Source organism: Stegodyphus dumicola, chromosome X2 (genome assembly GCF_044657685.1).
Source record: "Stegodyphus dumicola isolate Sdum_Otavi_A_Nest chromosome X2, ASM4465768v1".
In the NCBI taxonomy this organism is placed as follows: domain Eukaryota; kingdom Metazoa; phylum Arthropoda; class Arachnida; order Araneae; family Eresidae; genus Stegodyphus; species Stegodyphus dumicola.
The window spans coordinates 25,462,796-25,484,579 of NC_140781.1; the positions used below are offsets into that span (position 1 = coordinate 25,462,796).

General features: G+C 32.5%; 1 protein-coding gene across 4 annotated transcripts in view; it reads left to right on the forward strand.

The window, feature by feature from the left end:
- The window catches only part of LOC118202877 (uncharacterized), a 32,760-nt gene extending 12,420 nt beyond the window's left edge, over nucleotides 1-20,340 (forward strand). For all 4 annotated transcript variants that reach the window (XM_035375086.2, XM_035375087.2, XM_035375085.2 and 1 more), the window contains exons 2-3: nucleotides 4,686-4,921; nucleotides 17,574-20,340. In XM_035375086.2, coding sequence (XP_035230977.1) covers nucleotides 4,711-4,921; nucleotides 17,574-18,046 — 684 coding nt within the window. In that variant the 5' untranslated portion in view covers nucleotides 4,686-4,710 and the 3' untranslated portion in view covers nucleotides 18,047-20,340. The remainder of the gene's footprint in view (nucleotides 1-4,685; nucleotides 4,922-17,573) is intronic.
- The last annotated feature ends 1,444 nt before the right edge of the window (nucleotides 20,341-21,784 follow it).

The following is a 21,784-nucleotide window of genomic DNA, read 5'->3' on the forward strand; positions in this document are numbered from 1 at the left end:
TGTTTTTTTTTAATACATATATCGGGTTCTCAACCTTTTTACTAATGCGTACCAACTAAACAAAAATTGAAAAACTTTAGTACCACTGCTACATTTTACAATTGTTATTTTTGAATTTTTTAATAGAAATAATATATATGTATTGCAAGTAATGTAAAGGTAAATGTAATAGTAATGTAAAGTTACAAAATAAAATTACTGTGCCTTCTTGTAAAGCTTTTCCTTGTTAAATAGTAAGTTTTACATTTTCAATTTAAATTACAGCACATTGGGAAAAGAGCGATATAATTGAGACTTACCAAACTTTTTTAGATCATTAAGTTGGAAGTTTCTATTAGTGAAATTGCATTTATAGTATCAGTTATTATCGTTTGACGAAACGTGCTATATGTATTAACTTGATTCGAGTTTTGAGCTACTTTTCCCTGGATAAATCCGGTTCAAACATTGAGTTAAGCTAGTTACCAAATATTGCAATTTTTTGTACATATCATGTATTTTTGAAATATGTTTAATTTTTACAAGAGTCCTTTTAAAATTATTTGCATTAAAATTTATTAATATTTTTTCTCTCCCCCCTTTTTATTTTGAAGTCATCTCAACTTGTAATTTTAACATTTAGTTTTTATAAGATAGCTTTTACTACTTTATTATTGTTTCTAGTTGATGAATGATTTTACAATTTTGCTAAGGACTATAGAGTCAAATGTATTTTTTAGCATAAGCTTTTAAACATTTGTCTTACTTCTAAAATTTTAAAATCTTTGCAGCTCACAATGCGCAAAATTCTTGACCATTAAGGTCTCTCTAATTCATGTGTCTTGATAGTATGTATATATATAGCCATTTGAACAACTAATTTGCTACTTGTATTAAATATGCATGCATAAAAAATATTAGTTTAAAAATTGGTTACCGTTTTAATTATCAAAATTTAAGTTATAATACTTTAATTCTAAAATTTACTGTGAAATTTGGGCCTGCTTAAGAGAGATCAGCTTCTTTATGTTTTGTCTTATTTCACTTAGTTTTAACCATAAATTAGGATCCAGTTTTAATTTTGTTCTGTATTTATTTTTCAAATATGACACTGAAGAAAATCCTTGTTCACACAAAAAGGTTGAGCAAAAAGGCACTAAACATGTAATAACTTTATTTGAAATGCCTTTAAATTGTTTTTTTCGGTTGAGCCAAAAGTTAAGAAATGTGTTATTTTTTAAATCTTCAGTTAGATTTCGATCGCAGGAAATTTCTATCAATTATTATTTTTCTTCGCAAGATAAAATTTCAGATACATTTGAAAAAATAGATTTCTAATCAAATTTTCTTTTTTCATAATCCTCGGGAAAATAACATGTTGAAATTATTTATCAGTAAAAAACAAGGATTTTTAATGTCGAATGCTTATTCTTTTATTTTCAAATAATTTTCAGTTAGAAAACTTTCTAAAAGTGGTAAAAAGCTTAAAATGTTATTATCCAATTCTTTGATTATTAACTTGAGTTTTTTATCAGTGCATTTATTTTATGTCTTATGGTAAACAAATAATCCTAAATTTAATTCATTTAACTTTCCAAAAATATCAGTTAAATGTGCTAAATGGGCCAACCATAATTCACTAAATGAACAGTTTTGCAATTCAAATTTTGAATCACAGAGGAAAATTTGAATTTTTGATTGAAATTTAAAAAGATGATTTAAAACTTTGCCTCTGGTTAGCCATCTTACTTCAGAATATAATAAAAGTGTTTCATGTTCACTGCACATCTCTTGGCATAAAATCGTAATTATTCTTAAATTTAAAGAATTTATATATTGATTAATATTTTCATTAAATTGGTTATTGAATCCAGTTAATATACTTCTCTAGCACTTTGTATTGTTATCAGTCTGAATTAAATTATTCAGATTTTGCATGAAATTGCTAAATTGCATTTATGTGCCCTCATAATTTTATAAGGTGATATCTACCTTCTTTGTATGTGCGTCCATGGTGGTACTGGATAGCACGGCTGGCAATCAGGAGGTCCAGTGTTCAAATCCTGACAAGGGTATTGCACATTTTTCATGTTTTCTGCATCAGTATAACCTAATGACTCTTACAGTCTCATTATGTGTAGAGAGCATTGTAAAAATCTGATACCTGCTGATAACATATAATTTTTTTTTCATAAAATTGCTGTGGTTTTATTTTTTGTTTTAGTTTTTTTAACATCAATCATATGATTCCTTGAAATTGGAAAGAACATAATTAGATCCTCATCTCTTTTTTTTTTTTTTTTTTTTACTTAATTCTTTTCATAATTACAAGTCATTTTTTAGTACTACTGTATGCATACTGTGATCTGAATATGAATTTGCACTTTTTTTTAAGTTACTCTTTCCATTAGAGAAAAGGAAACATTTTATTCAAAAAGTGTCTCAGAATGATTTTCAAACTTAAAAAAATATCATCAAAAGTTATTTTTTGTTTTCATGAAATAAAAAATTTATCACATAAGCAGGTAATGAAAGATAATTATTAAACACAGAATGTTTATTTTTTAAAAACTTCCTCAGTTATGAAATGATTTCTCCAAAAGATGGTACAGGATCCAGAAGTTTGGGAACTGTACTTATACATGGCAGTACAGTCATATAATTGTATCATTCAAAATGCTTTTCTCTCTGTAGTCAGTATGGTTTAGCCCATGGAAAGTGGTTTAACTCATGTGCTGTGGTTGGTTGTCTTTGTTCTGTGATTTTTATAAGCATGTACTGATGTAAGAATGCGACATCAAATTTTGTCATTGTTCAAATAAAACAACCACAGAAACTTTAGAAAGGTTAATAAAGGTGCACGTTGACTTTAAGATTGCAAAATTTGCAATTTACTCTAGGATAGATATGAAATTTAGTTTCATCTGGCAGTTTCCGAACTTGAATAGTTCGTCTAGATTTTTTGTTAGTTTTAGCTAACAAAAAATTCATTAAAGTGAAAAAATATATATTTTGCTTTATGAAAACAAAATCTAATGATTCCAGATAATTCCATATCTTAACATGAAATTGGAAGAACAGCAACAAGTTTTAAGTGAACTATCAATTTCTGGTTGACCATTCATAAATAAAATCTTATTTGCTTATAAATTTTATAACTCAAAGTTAATTATACTACTCATTTTTATTATTCTATTCTCCCATATAATGGACAATGATAACTATACGTGCTCATGTATATGTCCTTTCTCTATTTTTGACTTGAAAATCCCATCGATCGCAGTATATCTTCAGTCATATAGTGTTTCAGATTTTCAAGTGAATGACTTAACAGTCACAGTTTTTTTAAAAGCAGAATATCTTTAGAATTCTCACTAGTGTTAAATGTTGCTGTACATTTCTTTTTCAGTCTTTTCTCAGAGTATGATACCAGGCTTTGGTTATCTTAATCCATTTAATGCCTATCATTCTAAACATAGAATGGTATATAAATAAGTCTTTCAGATATATTGAAATTGAAGCAAGTTCTAAATAGTTTTAAATTTGAAAATTATTATTAAAAGATGTGATTAAGAAAGTAAGTACATAAAATTTTTTATAAATTTACGTCTTTTAAAAGTACTTTTATTTTCACAAATTATTCTTAGATATATGGATGGGGTACTTTTGAACTAATGATTAGGTATATAATCTGGAATCTGAACAGTTGCTTGTATTTTAAACAATGTTCTTAAATTATGAACTGCTCTACCCATTTTACCATAAAAATGCCTTAAATTAGACTTCTAATGTTCATTAAAAAAAAGTAAGGTTTCAGACTGTCCTATTCTTTGTTTCACTGTGTTGTCTGTAAGAATGCATGGAAAACTTTTTTTTTTTTTTTTAATGTTTAAACATGTTTTTAATTACAGTTTGTAATATGTTTAGACATATTTAAGCTATTTCAAAACTGATGAATATTTGTGTGATAAAAATTCTAAAGCTTTAACTGCATAATGGTATCTTGTTATACTAATGAAACTTTACTTCTTATTTCCAGCCACTGTTTCATGTTCAGATGTTTAATTTGTGTAATTCTCCATCTACCCTTATTGTAATCGATGATTCTCCATCTCATTCTCATACATTTGTGTCTACTCATTTTATCCATTAGCTTATAAAACTTGCCCAACTCTTGTGAGAAATGTGGTGAGTATCATAGAGGAGTATGAGCTCACAAATTGCCAAAAACCCCTTATATGCTTATATCCCACTCACGAAGACAGCTCCACATGTAGGCTTATGTATTTGACTCTGAATTTGTATAATTCTTCGGCAACATAACTGGTACCTTTGGTTTAATACTTTTCTTAAAAATGGACTTCATTTGCAAATTCTCATAATTTTGCACAAAAGTGTATAATGTAGCTTAGGATTAATATAGATTTTCTAAAGCTTTTCAGAGCTTCTATCTTTGTGTGTATGTTTTTCCGAGTCTTGTGTTGGAACTGGATTCTCATTTTTCATAATAACACATAGGATCACCTTAAAGTTTCAAATAAAAATGTTTTTAAATTCTGGAATAATGACATATCTTAAAACTTCCCATCCAAATAATCCAGAAGAATTTAACTTTACTGAAAGAAATTAATATTTTGACATAAAACATAGTAAATAGTTTTTATTCTTCAATGTTGGTTGTAATAAGAATCTTTTGACATTTTTAGAATTTGTACAACTTTTAATAAAGCCATGGATATGAAACAAGAGAATGCTTCACTTGAAAATGATGGGAGATACCGAAAATTTGGTCTTCCAAGCTGGATGGTAAACAACATCGAGAGGTTAAATTTTGTTACTGATTTTGAGCAGTATGCTTGTAGTCCACCAGAAAATGAATGTTTTCTCACTGATCATATGAACAACCTGGATATTCCAGCCACTGAATCCTATTGCCCTGCAGGTGAGTTCTGTATTTATTAAAAGTCAGCATTTTGATGTAATATACTGTGAAGACAAATTTGTTTGGTCTGTGAATGTTTACTGGTATTCAAAATCAGGAGATTAAATACCCCCAGGTTTCTAAAAAAAAAATTATTGAACAAAAATTAAAAAGTAGTGGTAGCATTAATATTCAGTACATAATTGTATTCGTATGTGTAGCTGTTTTATCAGTAGGCATGAAAATTCATTTGCACACATAGGCAATAATCATAATGTTTTTTGTAAACTTTCATGGGTTGGGTTATCTGAATGTGCAGAGGTATGCAAAGGCTATCTTCGTAAGAGTTTGGGTGCCTTTGTGGAGGACTTGCTAAGGGAAACTGACTTGTATTTGTATTATACATGGGGAAAACCACAAGAAGCACCCATGCAGCTAGCTTATTTTCCTGGATTTGAAAAATTCAGAGAATAGACATTGACCAGTGCAAAATTTAGGTCAAATTACGAACATTAAGCAGTGTTAATTGCTTAATCACTGGTGAGGCCATTAAATTCACATGTGCTTGGAAGAGCAATTGCATTTTACCAGGCACCTCTAAGAACCATGTAGGATCTAAAATCCTGCAAGAACTATCTAGGAGTCACCTGTATTCTTATTCTCGTCTGGGAGCGGCCACCACAGGAATTGATGAAATTACCCTTTAAGACTGTGCCATGTATGTTGTTGAATGACATGTGTGTATGACTTGTGTTGTATAACATGTGCTGTATGTTGTTGTATGACCTTTGTTAGATAAAATTATACTCCTTGTTAGCTTCATTTTAGGTGCTGTTTTGCAGCATCGGTTTTAGATATTCATAGAAATATATAAATAACCACCACCACCACCACCACCACCACCACCCATAATTATGAATAATGGCAACCTATAATTGTGAATAATGCTGCAGCATTATTCACAATTATAGGTGGCCTTTTTTCAGTTCTGTAGGGTGTAAACTGCTCTGTATTCACAACACATTTATTCAATTGTATCTAATATTTTTTAAGAACTTAAAAAAAGAGGGTGTTTAGTTGTTTAATTTTTAGCATAAGTGTATGTAATACATGTAGAATTTCTTTAGATATTCTACCTAATTAACTTACTGAATCAGATTGCGAGTTCATTTTTGGACAGATTTGAATATAGTTTTTTATTATAAATTATAAATAATTATTTAATTCTAGCAATATTTGTCTCTGTAGCCACAGTTGTCAATTCTTGTGCACGTTCATTTTGTAGCAATAAAAGGTATAGCATCTGAAATCGGATTTCAAATAAATGCATCCAAAAATTGTGCCTGTCATTTATTACTGTGCATTAAATATTTTACATCTCCATATTAGCACTTTTCAGATCTTCACTTATGGATATTTCAAAGCATTTTTAAAAATACTAAACAGTGTAATACTTAATTTGTTTTATCAAATACTAATTATTAGTAATATATTTTAGCACAATATAAGAATAGCTGCAAGCCAGGCATCTTTAAATTCAGTTTAACTTAGAATAAACTGATTTCAATATTATAAATAAACATGTCAAATGAGCTAAACAGGTACATGTGAATTAAAACATTTATGTCGGGAACATGTCTTCAGCTTATAAGTAAATCTGTTACGATTTTATATATTTATGATAAATTATGATTCTACTATGTGACTTATTTTAAATGAAGAAATGAAATTGGTGTATGTTTTTTGGTGATATCTGCTAGTTGCTAAATTGTAATTAAAAATCATATAGTTGTAACGGCATAAAATGTAAATAATTAGTTTGGGAGTAACTCACAAATATTTTTAATAATTATAAATGTTTACTTTACATATGGAAAGTATTATTGTTTTGGCAACAATTTTTATCTTAAAAATCCAATTTTTTAAAAATAACAGAAAATGAGGTTTTGACTACGGAGTTGGTGAAAAAAAATTATATTTGGTTTTGATTTGGTAATCTTTTTATTTATATATTTATTGGTAGTTCAGTCAAACATGCTGGGAATAGTAAAATTTTGTCTGCACTACGTTTTATCAACTGAGGATTCATAATAGGTGTTATATTTGGTGACCAGCAGCGTTCGACTTGTTTATTTAACATGACTATGGAAAACGTAAGAGAAGGAGCTACATTAATAAATACTAAAGTGAATAAAGTACGCATTAAAATTCCAACATTTTGGCGTGAAAACCTGATACTCAGTTTTTTCTAAGGAGAAGCCCAATTTCAAGTAAATAAAATCACAACTGAAGAGACTAGATTCAATTATTTGATATCCCAGCTTGAATTGAAGTATGTTGAAAACGTATGGGACATTATTAAAGACACTAAGCTTAATAAATATTTTATGGCAAAGGAAAGACTTTTAAATGTGTCCAAAGAAAGTGAAAATAAGCGAATTCAGTGTCTGGTTACTGGATTAGACCTCAGAGATTGTAAACCAAGTCAACTTTTGCAGCAAATGAAAAATCTAGCCACAGACAATTTTCTGGAAAAAGAGCTAAAATCTTTATGGTTAGATAAGATGCCCAATTTTATAAAGAATATTCTTCTCCCATCAAAAGGTAGTTCAAAAACTATCGAAACTGGTACTGCAAAAATTTTTTTTTTTTTTTTTAAATTTACACTGATTCTTAATGTTGGACGTTATCTTTTATTGTTATTCAGCGTGATATTTAAACTAAGCTAAAATATTCTTCTCATCAGTAAAGAAATTTAGAGAAATTGGCCTCGATGGCTGACAAAATTCATGAGATGAAATCTGGAAAAGAAATTGATGCTCTTTTGCCAAACGTTAATGATGCTTTATTTGCAAGAAAAGCTGCCCTAGAGCAAAAAAAAAAAAAAAAAAAAATTGATTCAGTGCAAATAAATGATGATTCCAGACCAAGATCTAGATATCATCATCAGAATACATCTCGAAGTTGTAGCCATTCGAAAAGATGATTTAATACAAAATATAAATATTTTTCATTTTAAATTTGATGATCGTTGTTGACCTGAGAAATGTTATTCGCCATGTGCTTGGCGAGAGAAGTCAGAAAATTCCATAGTGCGACAGCATTAGCGGCTACTACTGTTGCTGGTATCAACAACAGCTGCAAATTTTGTTTAATTGTGAAGGATAAAAAAACAGGACTGCGTTTCTTAGTAGATTCAGGTGCTCATGTTAGCCTCATTCGTGCGACTGATCGTGATACAAAAGTAGGTGATTTTAAATTATGCGCATCAAATGGAATGGAAATTCCTATTTATGGAATTAAAATTTTAACTTTAAAATTTTAATTCCATAAATTTCCATAATTCCATAAATAAATTTTCCAATTTCCGTTTATATTAGCTAAAGTTGATAAAGCTATTATAGGAGCTGATTTTCTAAATAAATTTAAACTTTTATTTGACAATCATAATAAGAAATTTATTGATGGAATAACTAACCTGTCTGTTCAAAATAATGTAACAACAGTGTTTTTTTAGTATGCTGTTAGTACTCTAAATAAAAATTCTAAATATGCTAATTTGTTACAACAATATCCAGATTTAGAACTTCTCAGTTCAACATTTAAGCATGGTGTTGGGCATTATATTACAACTAGAGGATAACCTGTGTATACCAGAGCTAGACAATTGGATCCCAAGCGATTATAAATATCAAAACAGGAATTTCAATATTATGTTAGAAAATGATGTTAATCATCCCTTTAAATTTCAGTTGGCCAGTTCTCTTCATATGGTTCAAAGAAAGATGGTTCCTTTTGAACATGCAGGGATTGTTGTCGTTTAAATGCACAAACAATACCAGATCGTTATCCTATACCCAGATTAGAAGATTTCAACCACATTTTAAAAAATACTCGAATATTTTCTAAAATTGGTTTGCATAAAGTATAGTTTCAGATTCCTATTATTGAAAATGATAAGCCAAAAACTGCCATTATAACCCCTTTCGGTTTTTATGAATTTAATGTCATGAGTTTCGGGTAGCGTAATGCATCTTCTATCTTTTAAAGATTTATTAATGAGGTATTTAGAGGACTAGAATTTGTTTTTCCATACTTGGATAATGTTTTGATTGCGTCAAATAATGAAGAGGAACACGGAAAGCATTTAAAATTAGTTTTTGATAGATTACAGAAGTATGTATTGAGACTTCATATTTCTAAATCTGTTTTTTGAGTTAATGAATTGAAATTTTTAGGTTTCCTAATTACACCTGAGAGATCAAAACCTCTTCCTGACAAGGTTAAAGCTATTTTTAATTTAATTACGTGACACTGGTCATCAGCTACGAAACTTTCTCGAAATGGTTAATTTCTACTGTCATTTTTTGAAAAATGCCACTAGTACTCAAGCTGTTTTGCATGACTACCTAAAAGATGCAAAGAAAAGAGATAATCAGAAAATAACTTGGACGGATGAGGCCATTGAGAAATTTGAAAAATGTAAACAAGCTTTAGTGGTTTCACTATATATGTATGTATGTATGTATAATAAAATGCTTGATGAAATCTTATAAAGTAGGATGCAAATTATCCATATTCAAGTTAGAATTTATTTTACACAAATTATTTAAGCACACAGGGAAATATTACAGCATTTCTAAATCGAGACTTACAGTAGCGTTTTACCATTTACCTCGTAACATCAAGTCAAAAGAGTTATAAGGCTCCCACCTTCTTGCCGTGCCTTCATGGTGTGGTGATCTGCACACTGGGCACATATTTCAGAGGTCCGTGGTTCGATTCCTGGCGAAGCCATTGCTAATTTTTCAAAGCTCCTGCTTCCAAAATACGTAATGTCTCTATACAGTCTACTCTGATGCCTGTCTGCTTTCCCCTTTTTTTGAGACCCGTCACCACCTGTTCTCCTTTGTCTTCATCTGAGGCACGCCTTTCAAGAAATATAGTCCGTTGAGATCGCTACATAAGCTATAGCTCTTCTCTCTCACCCAGACTTACCCTTTTGGTTGTGCACAGATGCTTTGGATTTGGCAGTCGGTTCAGTTTTACAACCATTTAGAAATGGTAGTTGGAAACCAATCAGATTTTTTTTCCAAGAAACTTAACATTACACATCAAAATTACACTACGTAGTATTGTGAACTTCTCACAATTTATCTTTCCATTATTTCAAACTTTTGTTAGAAGGACAAAAATTCATAGTGTATACTGCTCAAAAACCCTTAATTTATGCATTTTCTCCAAAACCAAATAAAGCTTCTCCGAGGCAAATTATGCAACTTCAATACATTTCAGAATTTACAACAGATATTAGGTACATTACAGGAGAGAATAACGTCGTAACGGATACATTATCCAGAATTGAAGAAATCGCCTTAATCATTTATGACAGAATTGCCGAAGAACAAGTGCGAGATCAACAATGAATTTAAGACATTGTTGAAATCTACAAATTTGACTTTTAAACGTTTTCCCTTCCATCTGAAAAAAAATTATGGTGTGATACTTCAACCCAGCATGTTAGACCCTATATACCCAAGTGTTATCATATTGTTTACGTTATTTTCTTCCTTCATGTTCGTACGGGGTTTGTGTGGATTTGGAGAGAATAACAACAACACTTGATGAAGTATCGAATAACACACTTTATTGGCCAGTATTGTCAGGACAACGCCAAAACACGTTTTTACAGTCGTCGATGAACTGCTATAAACACGCTCACACGATCAGTGGCACAGCCTCCAGGTTATCAGGTTATCATGGTGGAGATGGCTTCACAGCAAAGTACGGCTCGCGACTCTGCTTGGTCCTTCTCGGAACTCCACGTACTCTAGATCACCAATTTTGTCGCCAAATGTGGCAACCCTGCCTTTCTTTGCCATTTTAAGGCAACCTTAAAACTGCTTTGTGATGAAGCTATCTCACCGCGCCTGTACATTTTGTAACAGTATGAAAATATTTCATCAGTTTCACAGATTATCCCATCCTGGAATCAAATCAACAATAAAATTAAGCTCTTCAAAATTTATTTGGTCAAATAGTATCAAAAAAGATGTTCAGCATTGGGCGAAATCTTGTATTCCATGTCAAAAATCTAAAATGCCCACTAGTGGCCGAGCAGTAAAATTTGCTGAACACTGGTAGTTCCGTCTGGAGGTTCGAATTCTGCAAAGGGCTGGCTGCATGGGCGTTTTCGTGGTTTTCCCCATATGTAACGTGTATACGAGTTAGTTTCCCTTAGAAAGTCCTCGGCGAAGGCATCCCTTTCCTTGGACAGATAGCCCTAGTGTGCTTTGCCATAATTAAATAAACCAAACCAAAAATCTAAAATATTCTGGCATAAGAAATCTATAATTGGCAAATATCAAAAGCCATCAGAAAGATTTCGACAAATACACATTGATCTTGTTTGTTCGTTGCCACCATTAAATGGTAACATCTACAGATAGATACACAAATTGGATGGAAGCTATTCTGCTGTAAAAAATCTCAGCAAAAACTGTAGCGAAAACATTCTGTAGCAATTTGATAGCAAGATTTGGAATAGCCTTGCATCAAATAACTGATCAAGGAACTCAATTTTCATCTAAAGTATTTCAAATCCTGTCAAGAATCTGCAGCATTGTGCTTTCACACACTACAGCCTATCACTCGCAGTGCAACGGCAAGGTAGAACGGCTTCACAGATCAATAAAGGCCACTTTAAGAGGCCATAATAATAAAATTTAGAGTGAAACATTACCAACGGTTCTTTTAGGCCGATGAACGACAATCCATAACAATACTAACCATACTATAGTGGAGATAGTATATGGAGAAAATATAAAACTTTCTGGAGAAATCTTGAAAGAGAAAATAAGTCGTACACCACCTGGAACTTTTATACATAAATTACAAAAATTACATTAATTTGGCCAAAGGAAATACAATAGAAAGGTATCCCTAAATTATTTGTACGTAAAGATTTAGAACCAGCTTCTCACATTTTCTTTCGTATTGACAGAGTTCGGAAGCAACTCGAACCCCCATATGAAGGTCCGTATTTGGTTATCAATCGTTCACCAAAATATTTTACTGTCAAGATAAAGAAGTAAATATATCGATAGACAGATTGAAGCCAGTATATATTCAACCACAACAAATCACTGAACAAGAGAAACTTGCAACTCCAAATCATGTAAATAATGCACCTACGTCGATTGAAATTCAAACCAAAATAACTATCGCTCAAACTAAAATCAAATCAGCTCTAAGACAATTCCGAACTGGTAGAATTCTTAAGGTTAAGTTTAGAAAGTTTATATTTTGTAGATAACCTTTTTCTAAATGCTCTAATGCAATACGAATAAACTAGGGTTAAGAAAGACAATCATGTTAGTTTTGTTATGTCAGTTTTTAAATTTGTTAAATTATAGAAAAGTGAACAGTGGCACTTTTTGCATTAGTTTTCTATATGTACCGATGGACAAAATTAAGAGATGGAACACTTTTTCCCAAATATCTTGAGAAATACTGGATATAAATAAATGAAATTAGGTATAGTTTGTTGTATGGCAATAATGTATACAAACAACGAAAATGCCATTCATTAGCATGAATTATGGCTAAGCATCCAATGTGGTCCAAATACGAGTTTGAAAGATGCCAGTGAAAATGTGTCTAGTATTGTGTGTGGTTGCCTCTGACAGACAGACAGCATACACAACGAATGGCCATGCTATTAATTAGAGAGTTCAGGAGTGCTGTGTGAAAGTTGCACCCACTTCTCCACTAGAATAGTTTTTAACTCCTGAATGGTTCTGGGTTGGCTTATTGCAGTAGCCAAGAGCATCCCAAGCAGTTCAGTAGGATTAAGGTCAGGAGATTAGGCTGGCCATTCCATTCAGTGAATATCCCTGCTTTCCAGATAGTCATCAACCAGGTGGGCCCTACGTGGTTGTGTATTGTAGTCCATAAAAGTGAACTCGGGGCCAACAGCACTCCTGAAAAGTGGGACATAGGGCTCTAGGATCTCCTGCCTGTACCTCTGGGCTTTTATGGAACCAGTGTCAAACACAAGGAGCGATGTGCAGCTAACTTGCATGATCCCTGCCCTGACCATCACTCCTCCACCACGCTTTTCTATGATGTTGCCTGGGATGGTATCGGGTTGTAGACTGAATGTGGACTCATCCATGAAGAGAACATTAGCCCATTGAAGCTGTGTCCAGTGTTGGTGTTGTATGCACCATTGTATACATTCTCTTTTGTTGGAGAGAATGAGTGGGAGGCAAATAGCAGGGATTTCTGGCATGCAGACCTGTCTCATGGAGCCTTCTATCATCAAATGTCTTCCTTGAAACTGATGTTCCTGTGGCAGTAGCAAGGTCCACGAGACAGTTGATGTGCTCTGGCGCTTGGCTGAAAGTACCAAATACTGGTCGTCATTGGTCATTGTGGCACTCCGGTGACCTTGTCCTAGTTTTCTGGACACTGTTCCAGCTCTTTCTAAACTGATTCCATAAATTAAGAGATGACACTTCGTGTTGCATCCAGATATCTTGCAACCTGAGCTTGCGACTGCCCTGCTTCAAGCCTAACCACGATTCTCCATCTCATACCTTAGTCTAAACCAGGGATGGGCAGACTTTTTCGGTCGCATGCCAAGTATCGGAAAAAAAAAGTTTGGCGGGCCCAGATAAATTTTTCTTAATTTAAAAAACACCATAAGAGTTTTACAATTTAAATATGTTAATGAGATTAATGAAATTGCGATTTCATTTTTAAAGTTCCTTATATTGAGGTTCGAAGCGAGATGTACTGATTCTAAGGAACCAGGCTAAATGCTCATCTGTCAGTCTACTTCTGAAATAATTCGTTCTAAGGTTCATAGTTCAAAACACTTGTTCACATATATATGATAAAGCAAACCTAGCACTGGTTTTCTGGGTGTGAGATATTAAATTTTGGAAACTTACTTTCGATAATGATTTGTAAAACTCTAACTTTGACATATTTAGAAACAGTTGCTTGAGAAGATTGTTAGATTGCAACTCATTTAATTAAAGCTGCAAATCTGACCTCACTGCTTCACAATTTACATTGAAAGGCATGAAAAAATATCCATTTCTGTTTGAATGCCATTGAAATCTGCGTTTGAACTCAAAATGCAGTTCAATTTTCAAGCCATCTCCATAATTATTAAGCTTCTCTTCATTTACTAAGGGTATTGGATTTGACCTGGGGAAATGAGACAAGTCATTCTTAGCTAGCTGCCCAGCAAACAGATTAAGTTTTAGTTTAAAAGCTTTGAGATGGGGCCAGATATCATCAATAAATTGATTTTCCCCTTGCATCTTGGCATTCAAGTTGCTCATATCACAAAGATCTGTGAAAAATGCAAAGTCTGAAAGCCATTCTGTATCTTCTAGCATTTCACACTCCGCAGAACACTGTTTGTCATGGAAAAACAATACAATGTCATCTTTCAGCTGCTAAACTTGCTCAAAAACACATCCTGCACTCAGCCACCATACTTTCATGTAATACAGTACATCAGAGAATTCAGACTGCTTGAATTGAAGAATCTCTTAATTGCCTGTGAGTAAGCCCACGAGATCAAATAGTATTTACAAGCTTCATGACTGCATCAAGCACGAATTTCATATTCAATGCAGATTTACGGAGAGCATTTTGATGTATAACACAATGTAGATAAACAACATTGTTTCTGTGATAGTTTTGGTTAAAAAGTTCAAGAAATCCAGATTTTTTTCCTGTCATATTTGGTGCTCCATTGGTCTTAATATTACATATATTTGTTATAAGCACTTTCAAAATTAAAAGCCCTTTCTGAAATACACAAAAAATATCACATTCCGTTATTGTTCCCTGTGAAGAATGCGTGCACGCCAATTCTTTTTGTAATTTCAAAGTTCTCATCAACACCTCTTATAAAAAATACTAATTGAGCAATATCATTTATATCAGTGCTTTCCTCCATAGCTATGGAGCAAAATTTAAACAAAACTTTTAAATAAAAATGATCTTTGACTCTAATTGTGATGTTAAATTTTTATTGATGACTTTGATTCTAGAAGTCACCATTTTTCGAGATAAGCTTACAGTCTCAAAATTATTTTTCTTGTCTGGACATAAAACATCACAAACTTGGAGCATGCATTGTTTAACGAACTCCACTGAGGGCTTTATTATTTTAGCAATATTGTATGCTACAATGTAACTTGCATGTGTAGCTAGCTGCTTCTTGGATACTGTTTTTACCTTCTTGAAAAAATTTTGTCCACCTGACAATTTTTTTACAAAGACTTTCTGCATTTTGTTTTCTTTCATATTCGGACATTGCCTCGTAATTGGAATTCTTATGCTTAGATGTGAAATGACGGGAAATGTTATAGTCTTTGAAGACTGCTACAGCTTCATTGCAGATGAGAGACACACTGGTTTATCTTTTACAACTGTAGAAAAATATTTCCGGGTCCATTCTAGAAGTCACCGTTAATCATTAAAAGCACGGCACTCTAAATCAACTTTACGTTTTTTAGTAGCCATTGTGGGGTTGAAGTATTTTACAAATAACTCAAACAAGTACTAGCTACACTATACTTTTAATAATTTCACCACTATTCACAATGATGCTATATGTCCGCAATCTTTCCATTGCTCAATCAATAATATTAGAACTTGTGCCAAAAGAAAAAAGCAGCTGGCTGGAGTTTAAAATGCGCAGTCTGCCACATGTGATTCATCCATATTGAATTCCCATATGTCTGCTCCCCGAGAAAGAGATAACACTTCTTGACGCCAATCTACAGATATAACTAACAAAGAACTTCCGCTTTTAACACTTTACCGCTTGAAAGCTGTCTCTGCTTGCTATTTCCGTCGATTTACACTTTGTAGAACAAAAACAGAAAGTAAAAAGATCATCAGTCCTTTGAAAAAAAAGGAGGGAAAAAATATTTAAATAAAGTAGAAAAGGAGATGGATATATAATATATAAATGTATATTTCTTTTAATTTGCCTTCGGACCAGCAAATTAAAATTTAATCCGTGGGCCGTACAGAACCTTCCGGCAGGCCGGAGTTGGCCCAGCTCTGGTCTAAACAATGATGTGTACTCATTTTACTCAAAAAAACAACAAGATTGTTAAAAAAAGACAACAAAAATCACTACTGTACTGCAGAGTGGAATAAGTTGAGCTACTGGACGGGGACTTTTATACCTCCTGCTGGGCGTAGCAACACCCACAAGAATACGTAAACTCATCTCAGTGACACAAGTGCCACAATGACATTATATGGCAATTAACTGTCCAGATTTTGTGTCGTATTTTAGGAGAAATGTGAGAAAATGTTTTCCATCTCTGAATTTTTTTTTACCACTGTACGTTAGCCACTATACTACAAGGTAATCAAAAAAGTTCTTGTCGTTTTGGGCAGTCAGAAAGAAAAAGTCCTAAAACAAATAGTAATCACCACTAATCCTCAGAGTAATCACCGTCGACATCCAGTGCCTTTTGCCAACAAGTGGCTAGCTGTGTGATGCCATCGCAGTAAAACTCATGAGTTTTGGACTCAAAGAAGTCCGTGAGGGCCTTTTCGAGGTCTGGCCGGTTGTTGAATGATTTCCCGCGAAGATGGTTATCCAGGGAATGGAAAAGTGGTAGTCTGTTGGTACAAGGTCTGGGGAATATGGGGATGATATCCCTGGCCTCCCGAATCACATGAGCTCTTGCATTGTCATGAAGGAGGAGAACACCCTAATGATTGTCCAATGCTGGCTCTTTATGCATCAGTGCCTGATGCACGTGTTCTCATTGCTACGAGTGAAGGCCTACCGTGATGGTTTGGCCCACTGGCAGGACCTCCTAGTGTCCCATTTGGCAACTAGTCTGCTGGATACAGAGCATGATCTTGTGTGGGTGGAGAGAAGGTCTCGCAATGTGAGGTGCAGGGTCCTGTCGTGACAACTAATGTCTGGAATTCCTGGGTGTGTCATACTGGACCCACTTTTCGTCGCCAGTGAATACTCGCTCAAATATGGATACATCCTGGTGCCAAGTAAGCAATGACAAACAGGCAGCAATATGCCGTACCTTGTTTGCATCAGACTGTAAGTGGGGTACCCACTTGCTCAGCTTGTATGACTTTCTTATGCGATGCAAATAGAGTCTCATTGTTTCATCAGATACCTGGAAGTGTGTAGCAAGCTCACCACATGTTTCACTACTGTCACTCTCTGTGGCTGCTCTCAGAGCCTAATCATCCAGCACTTGTAGTCAACCGCTGCATGGTGCATTACTAAGAGACCTATTCCCTGTCCTGAACTTCTGGAACCATTGCCTAGCGGTTCGTTTGTTAACGGCATCATTGCCAAAGCCCTGGCAAATTTAGTGACTTGATTTTGCTGCTGACAGGCCCATTTTAAAATCATACAGCAAACAACTTCGAATGGCAACTTTTTATATTGGAGTCCACTCTTCCAATGTCATATCAGAAATGGCAAGAACTTTTTGGTTACCTAGTAATTTGGCTGATCAAATTATAAGCACTTTTTGGGGGAGGCAGAAGACAGCATGTAGAAAATTTTGTTCAAAACATTTTCAAAACAGTTTGTATGTAATTGTGTTCTTTATGCATGTACTTATATTCATTAAATTGCTTTTTGCAGTTGAACCTAGTAACTTGTCTGACACTCCAAAGATTGAAGTAGAGAATACTGCTGCGACTGCTTCAAAAGAAGTTGAAATACCAACCTCAGATCCTTATATCAAAACAGTAGATCATTCACCTACTCTGTATCATTCCATTTTAAATAGCATAAAACATGAAGAATTTCATTCATCTCCAGATAGTACACCATGTGCAACTCCTGAACCATCACCTGCACCTCGTAGAAAGATGAGTGGGCAAAAAGATACTGTACAAACTAATCCAGGACGATGGTTTTATTTAGGCAATTTAAAGAAACCAAAGCAAAATGTTAAAGGACAAACACTTAGTGTTAAGGAGAATAAGAGTAAAGAAGTAAAGAAATCATCAGATTCTGTTCTTGCAGAAAATGATGAAAGATCTAAAAGGGAAGCAGTTAAATTGGTAATTTCCAACTTCGATATAAATGCTATAAGTCCAACATCATGGTAATCTTGATGAATAATTTTTAAGCGATATATTGTTTACTTTTGTTTTTATTATTTTAATAATTCTGTATTTCTAACTTTTCTTCAGTAAATAAATTTTGATCACTTAAAACTTTATGAAAGTTTTGAATCATTGTTGTATCATTGACTTCCATATAAAGAATGCACTAACCGATATTGTTCATAGAGTAGTAGTTATGTACTTTTAATTTTTTTTTTTTTTAAATTTTAAATGTAACTGTTTGAACAATCAGTGAAACTGTATATCCTATAATTTTTATTCATCTTTTGTTGTTGAAAGTACTTGAATATCTTTTTTAAAAGTTTGAGTAAATATTATTACATGTATATTTTGTTGTATTTTTTAACCCAATGTTGTGTCTGAGCTATCTGTTTTAAATTTTTTATTTGTTTATTCTACCCCATTAGCAAAACGTTTTTATGTAGTATTTATCTTTTAGAACCAAAGAATTGTTAAGCTTGAAGGTAAATCTGTCATATGTGAAGGAAATATACTGCAGCTGTTTCCTTGTAATTTTTGTTTTTAAAGTCATTTTTACTCTGCATTTGAATGGGGGTATAAAATAATTCATTCATAAATATCATTCTCATTTGAAGAATGTTTTCTAAAAAAGGCTGTAATATAAATATGTGTTTATTTCAGTTTGTTTTTATTTTCCCTTATTTTATTTCGGTGTTGTGGATGTTTGCTTTATTCCATAATTAATAACTTTCTATCACATTGGTTTATAGTATCTATTAAAACTTTGAAATTTTCTTTTATTTAATAGTTATATTTTTATGGTTTGTTTTTAAAATCAAGCTGTATTTCATCAAGTATTGGGGATCTCTTAAATTTTATTCATATTCACTCATTCTTTTTCTGTATTTTTGCTAGTCATACTTTCAAATATTTAATCTCTCCAAAAAATTATTTCATCAGTTTTGTATTATATCCTAACATGTAATGAAATTACCAAGAAGTCGTTGCTTAGAATGCATGGTGTTTTAATGAATATTTAATTATTGTTATAAGTTGTTATTGTTATAATTTGTTAAATTGTAAATTGTATTCTGATGTCAACCTGTAAGTAGAAAATGGAGAATTATGTTTAGCTTTTGTGCTTAAAACGGTGATTACAAACTTCTTTTCTTAACCCCGAGTGGCATGACAGTCTTTATCTGGTCATGAGATTTTTTGTTATTTGCTATGTGTTATCATATTGTTTGAAATATTGTTTTCTGGTTTACTTAAATGATCTGAATATTATCTTAATAAGAGATTATGAAAATTATACTAAAATAAAAAATTTTACAAATTTGAATAATCACTTCTGTAATACAGTTTTCATAAGCAGACCCAAAACACGATGCCACTCTGGGTTAAATCAACTATGTAATGCATTTTCAGTGGTAGTGTTCATTGTATTGAAGTGTAAAATGTGTAAGTTTTGAATTTTTAAGCTGTAAACTGATAAGCTATGTACTGATACTCTGTGTCTTAAAATTTCCTGCAATATGTACAAATGAAAGGTATTATAAAGACAGAAATTTCTGTTTTGAATATAATGCTGAATTTCTGTAAATAGCATAAATTAGTAGATTAGGAAATTGCTGTTATTCCTGACAAAGAAGAATTGTGTGCTTTTCAAAATGTTTACTGAGTGTAATTTTCATAAATTATGAAATACCTAAAGTGGGCAGAATGCAATAATTTTATATGCTGCAATTGCTTTGTGCAGTAATATTTTTATAGCAATAGACTTATGTGTTGTACCTTAATATTTCATTTTTACTTCAGTAATCTTGAAAGATAACCAATAATCTTGAATAAAAGCGCTTACTGAAGATGAATGTCCAGGATAGCATTAATTGAGAAATTGTGCTCAATCCATGTGTGCTTTATGATAAATGAGAGAAACTAATGTGATGGCCTTTCAGCCTACATAGAATCATGTCTGGATTAAAATTAAGCATGTATAATGTTCTTGTAAAATACATCATGTATGATTTTTAGTGTATTTGCTTATTTTATATTAAAATGTTACTTTATGTTTGAAACCATTTTTAAATATTGACTTTGAATGTGTTTAAGTCATCTCAGTTACATTAGTAAATAATTTGTTGATTTATATTGAAGTTTGAGTTGAGAATTAGTGGATATTATATAGTACATAGAATTATCTTTTATGAAATGTATTTTGTGAATTTATTTCAGTTAAAATGCAGTTGTATTCCACTGCCAAATTTCAGGTGGCAGAAAATATAAAATGCAATTAAATTTGTTTATATTATGTTTCTGTTGGCTTTGTCTTTTCCTTTTGAAAAAGAAAATATATTTTAATGGTAACAAGTCATTACATGATTGTTCATTGGTACGGATTTTGTATGAAATTCAAGTTGCAGTTTTATATAAAATCGCTACTTGTTTAAAGTTCCCACTCCACCTAATTCTATATTTTACATGATGTGTTTGTTTTCTTCATAGATTACTATATTTGTCACCAGTATGTATCACATTAAAAGGAAAATTTCATAAAAGAATTGGTGCCCCAAAAAGCAAATGCTGACCAGCTCAGGCCAGGACCAAAGCCCCAAATTTCACTCCTTAAACTTTATTGACCCTCAAGAAAGAGAAAATTGGTTACAGCACTTAATAATTTTTCTTCAAAAAAAAAAAATTGTCATGCATTTTTCACCTTGTTATCCTAAGCACATGCTGAGCAAAGCTAGCATCATTCAAAAAGTCGGCGCTTGGAACCCTTGACAGCTTCTGCTTCAGTAGCATAGCTAAGAGAGGGCACAATTTTAGAGATGGTATTTTTTACGTGTAACATAATTTTGTAGGTGTTTCTAGACATAGGAACAAAGCACGCAAGGACAGATAGCTTAGGTGTGCTTTGCCATATTCGATTAAACGAGCGTTCCGGGACATTGCTTTCTTTCTTTTTGTTTGTAGATTGAGAAAAAAGCAACCTAACTTTGGAGTGGCAGTGGTGGAGTTAAAAATGTTTTTTCTTAGTAGGCAAATTTTGTCTTTCGTGTCCCTCACCTCTTTCCTTTATCCCTGGAAAATTTTTGCTTTAGTAGATAACTGTAATGTTTGTTTGAAGATAAGGTTTAATCCTTATGCCTGCAACTGAAAATTTTGCATGGTAGCTCTGAAATAATTTATTACTGGTTGGATGAGAAACTCAAACTGAAAATGTTCTTAAAACATTCAGATGTGTCGCCATAAGATTTCTTTGATAAAAAGGCAACTTTCTCACAGACAAGCCCCCTTGTTTGATGACGGGATTGAATTCTTCCTTCCCGCGTCTATGTGTAATGTAAATTGAAATGCTTCTATTCGTGTTCTAAATGATGTATGTCAGCCTTTACCAAAGTTATTTTGTTTCGCCCCATCATCATGATACAAAATTGAAATTATGCCACATCTCAAGGACCAATACTGATTGTTTTCTTTAACTTATTTAGAAATCTTCAATAAACAGTGGTTTCTCAATGGCATTCGATACGCAGAACACTGTTTTCCATAAGTTACTATGGGAATAATTCTTATCAGTCCCGCAAGTCTGGTTCAAAATCCTTAACTATCCTAAAAAAGTGCAGATAATAATAGAAACACCACTAATATTGGAAATGCTAAGTAATTTAACTAATTTAAAAGTTTTAAAATGTTTACATGCAGTAAATATGTACACAGTTCTCAGACTTTTAGTTCAGCTGTCATTGGCCTGCT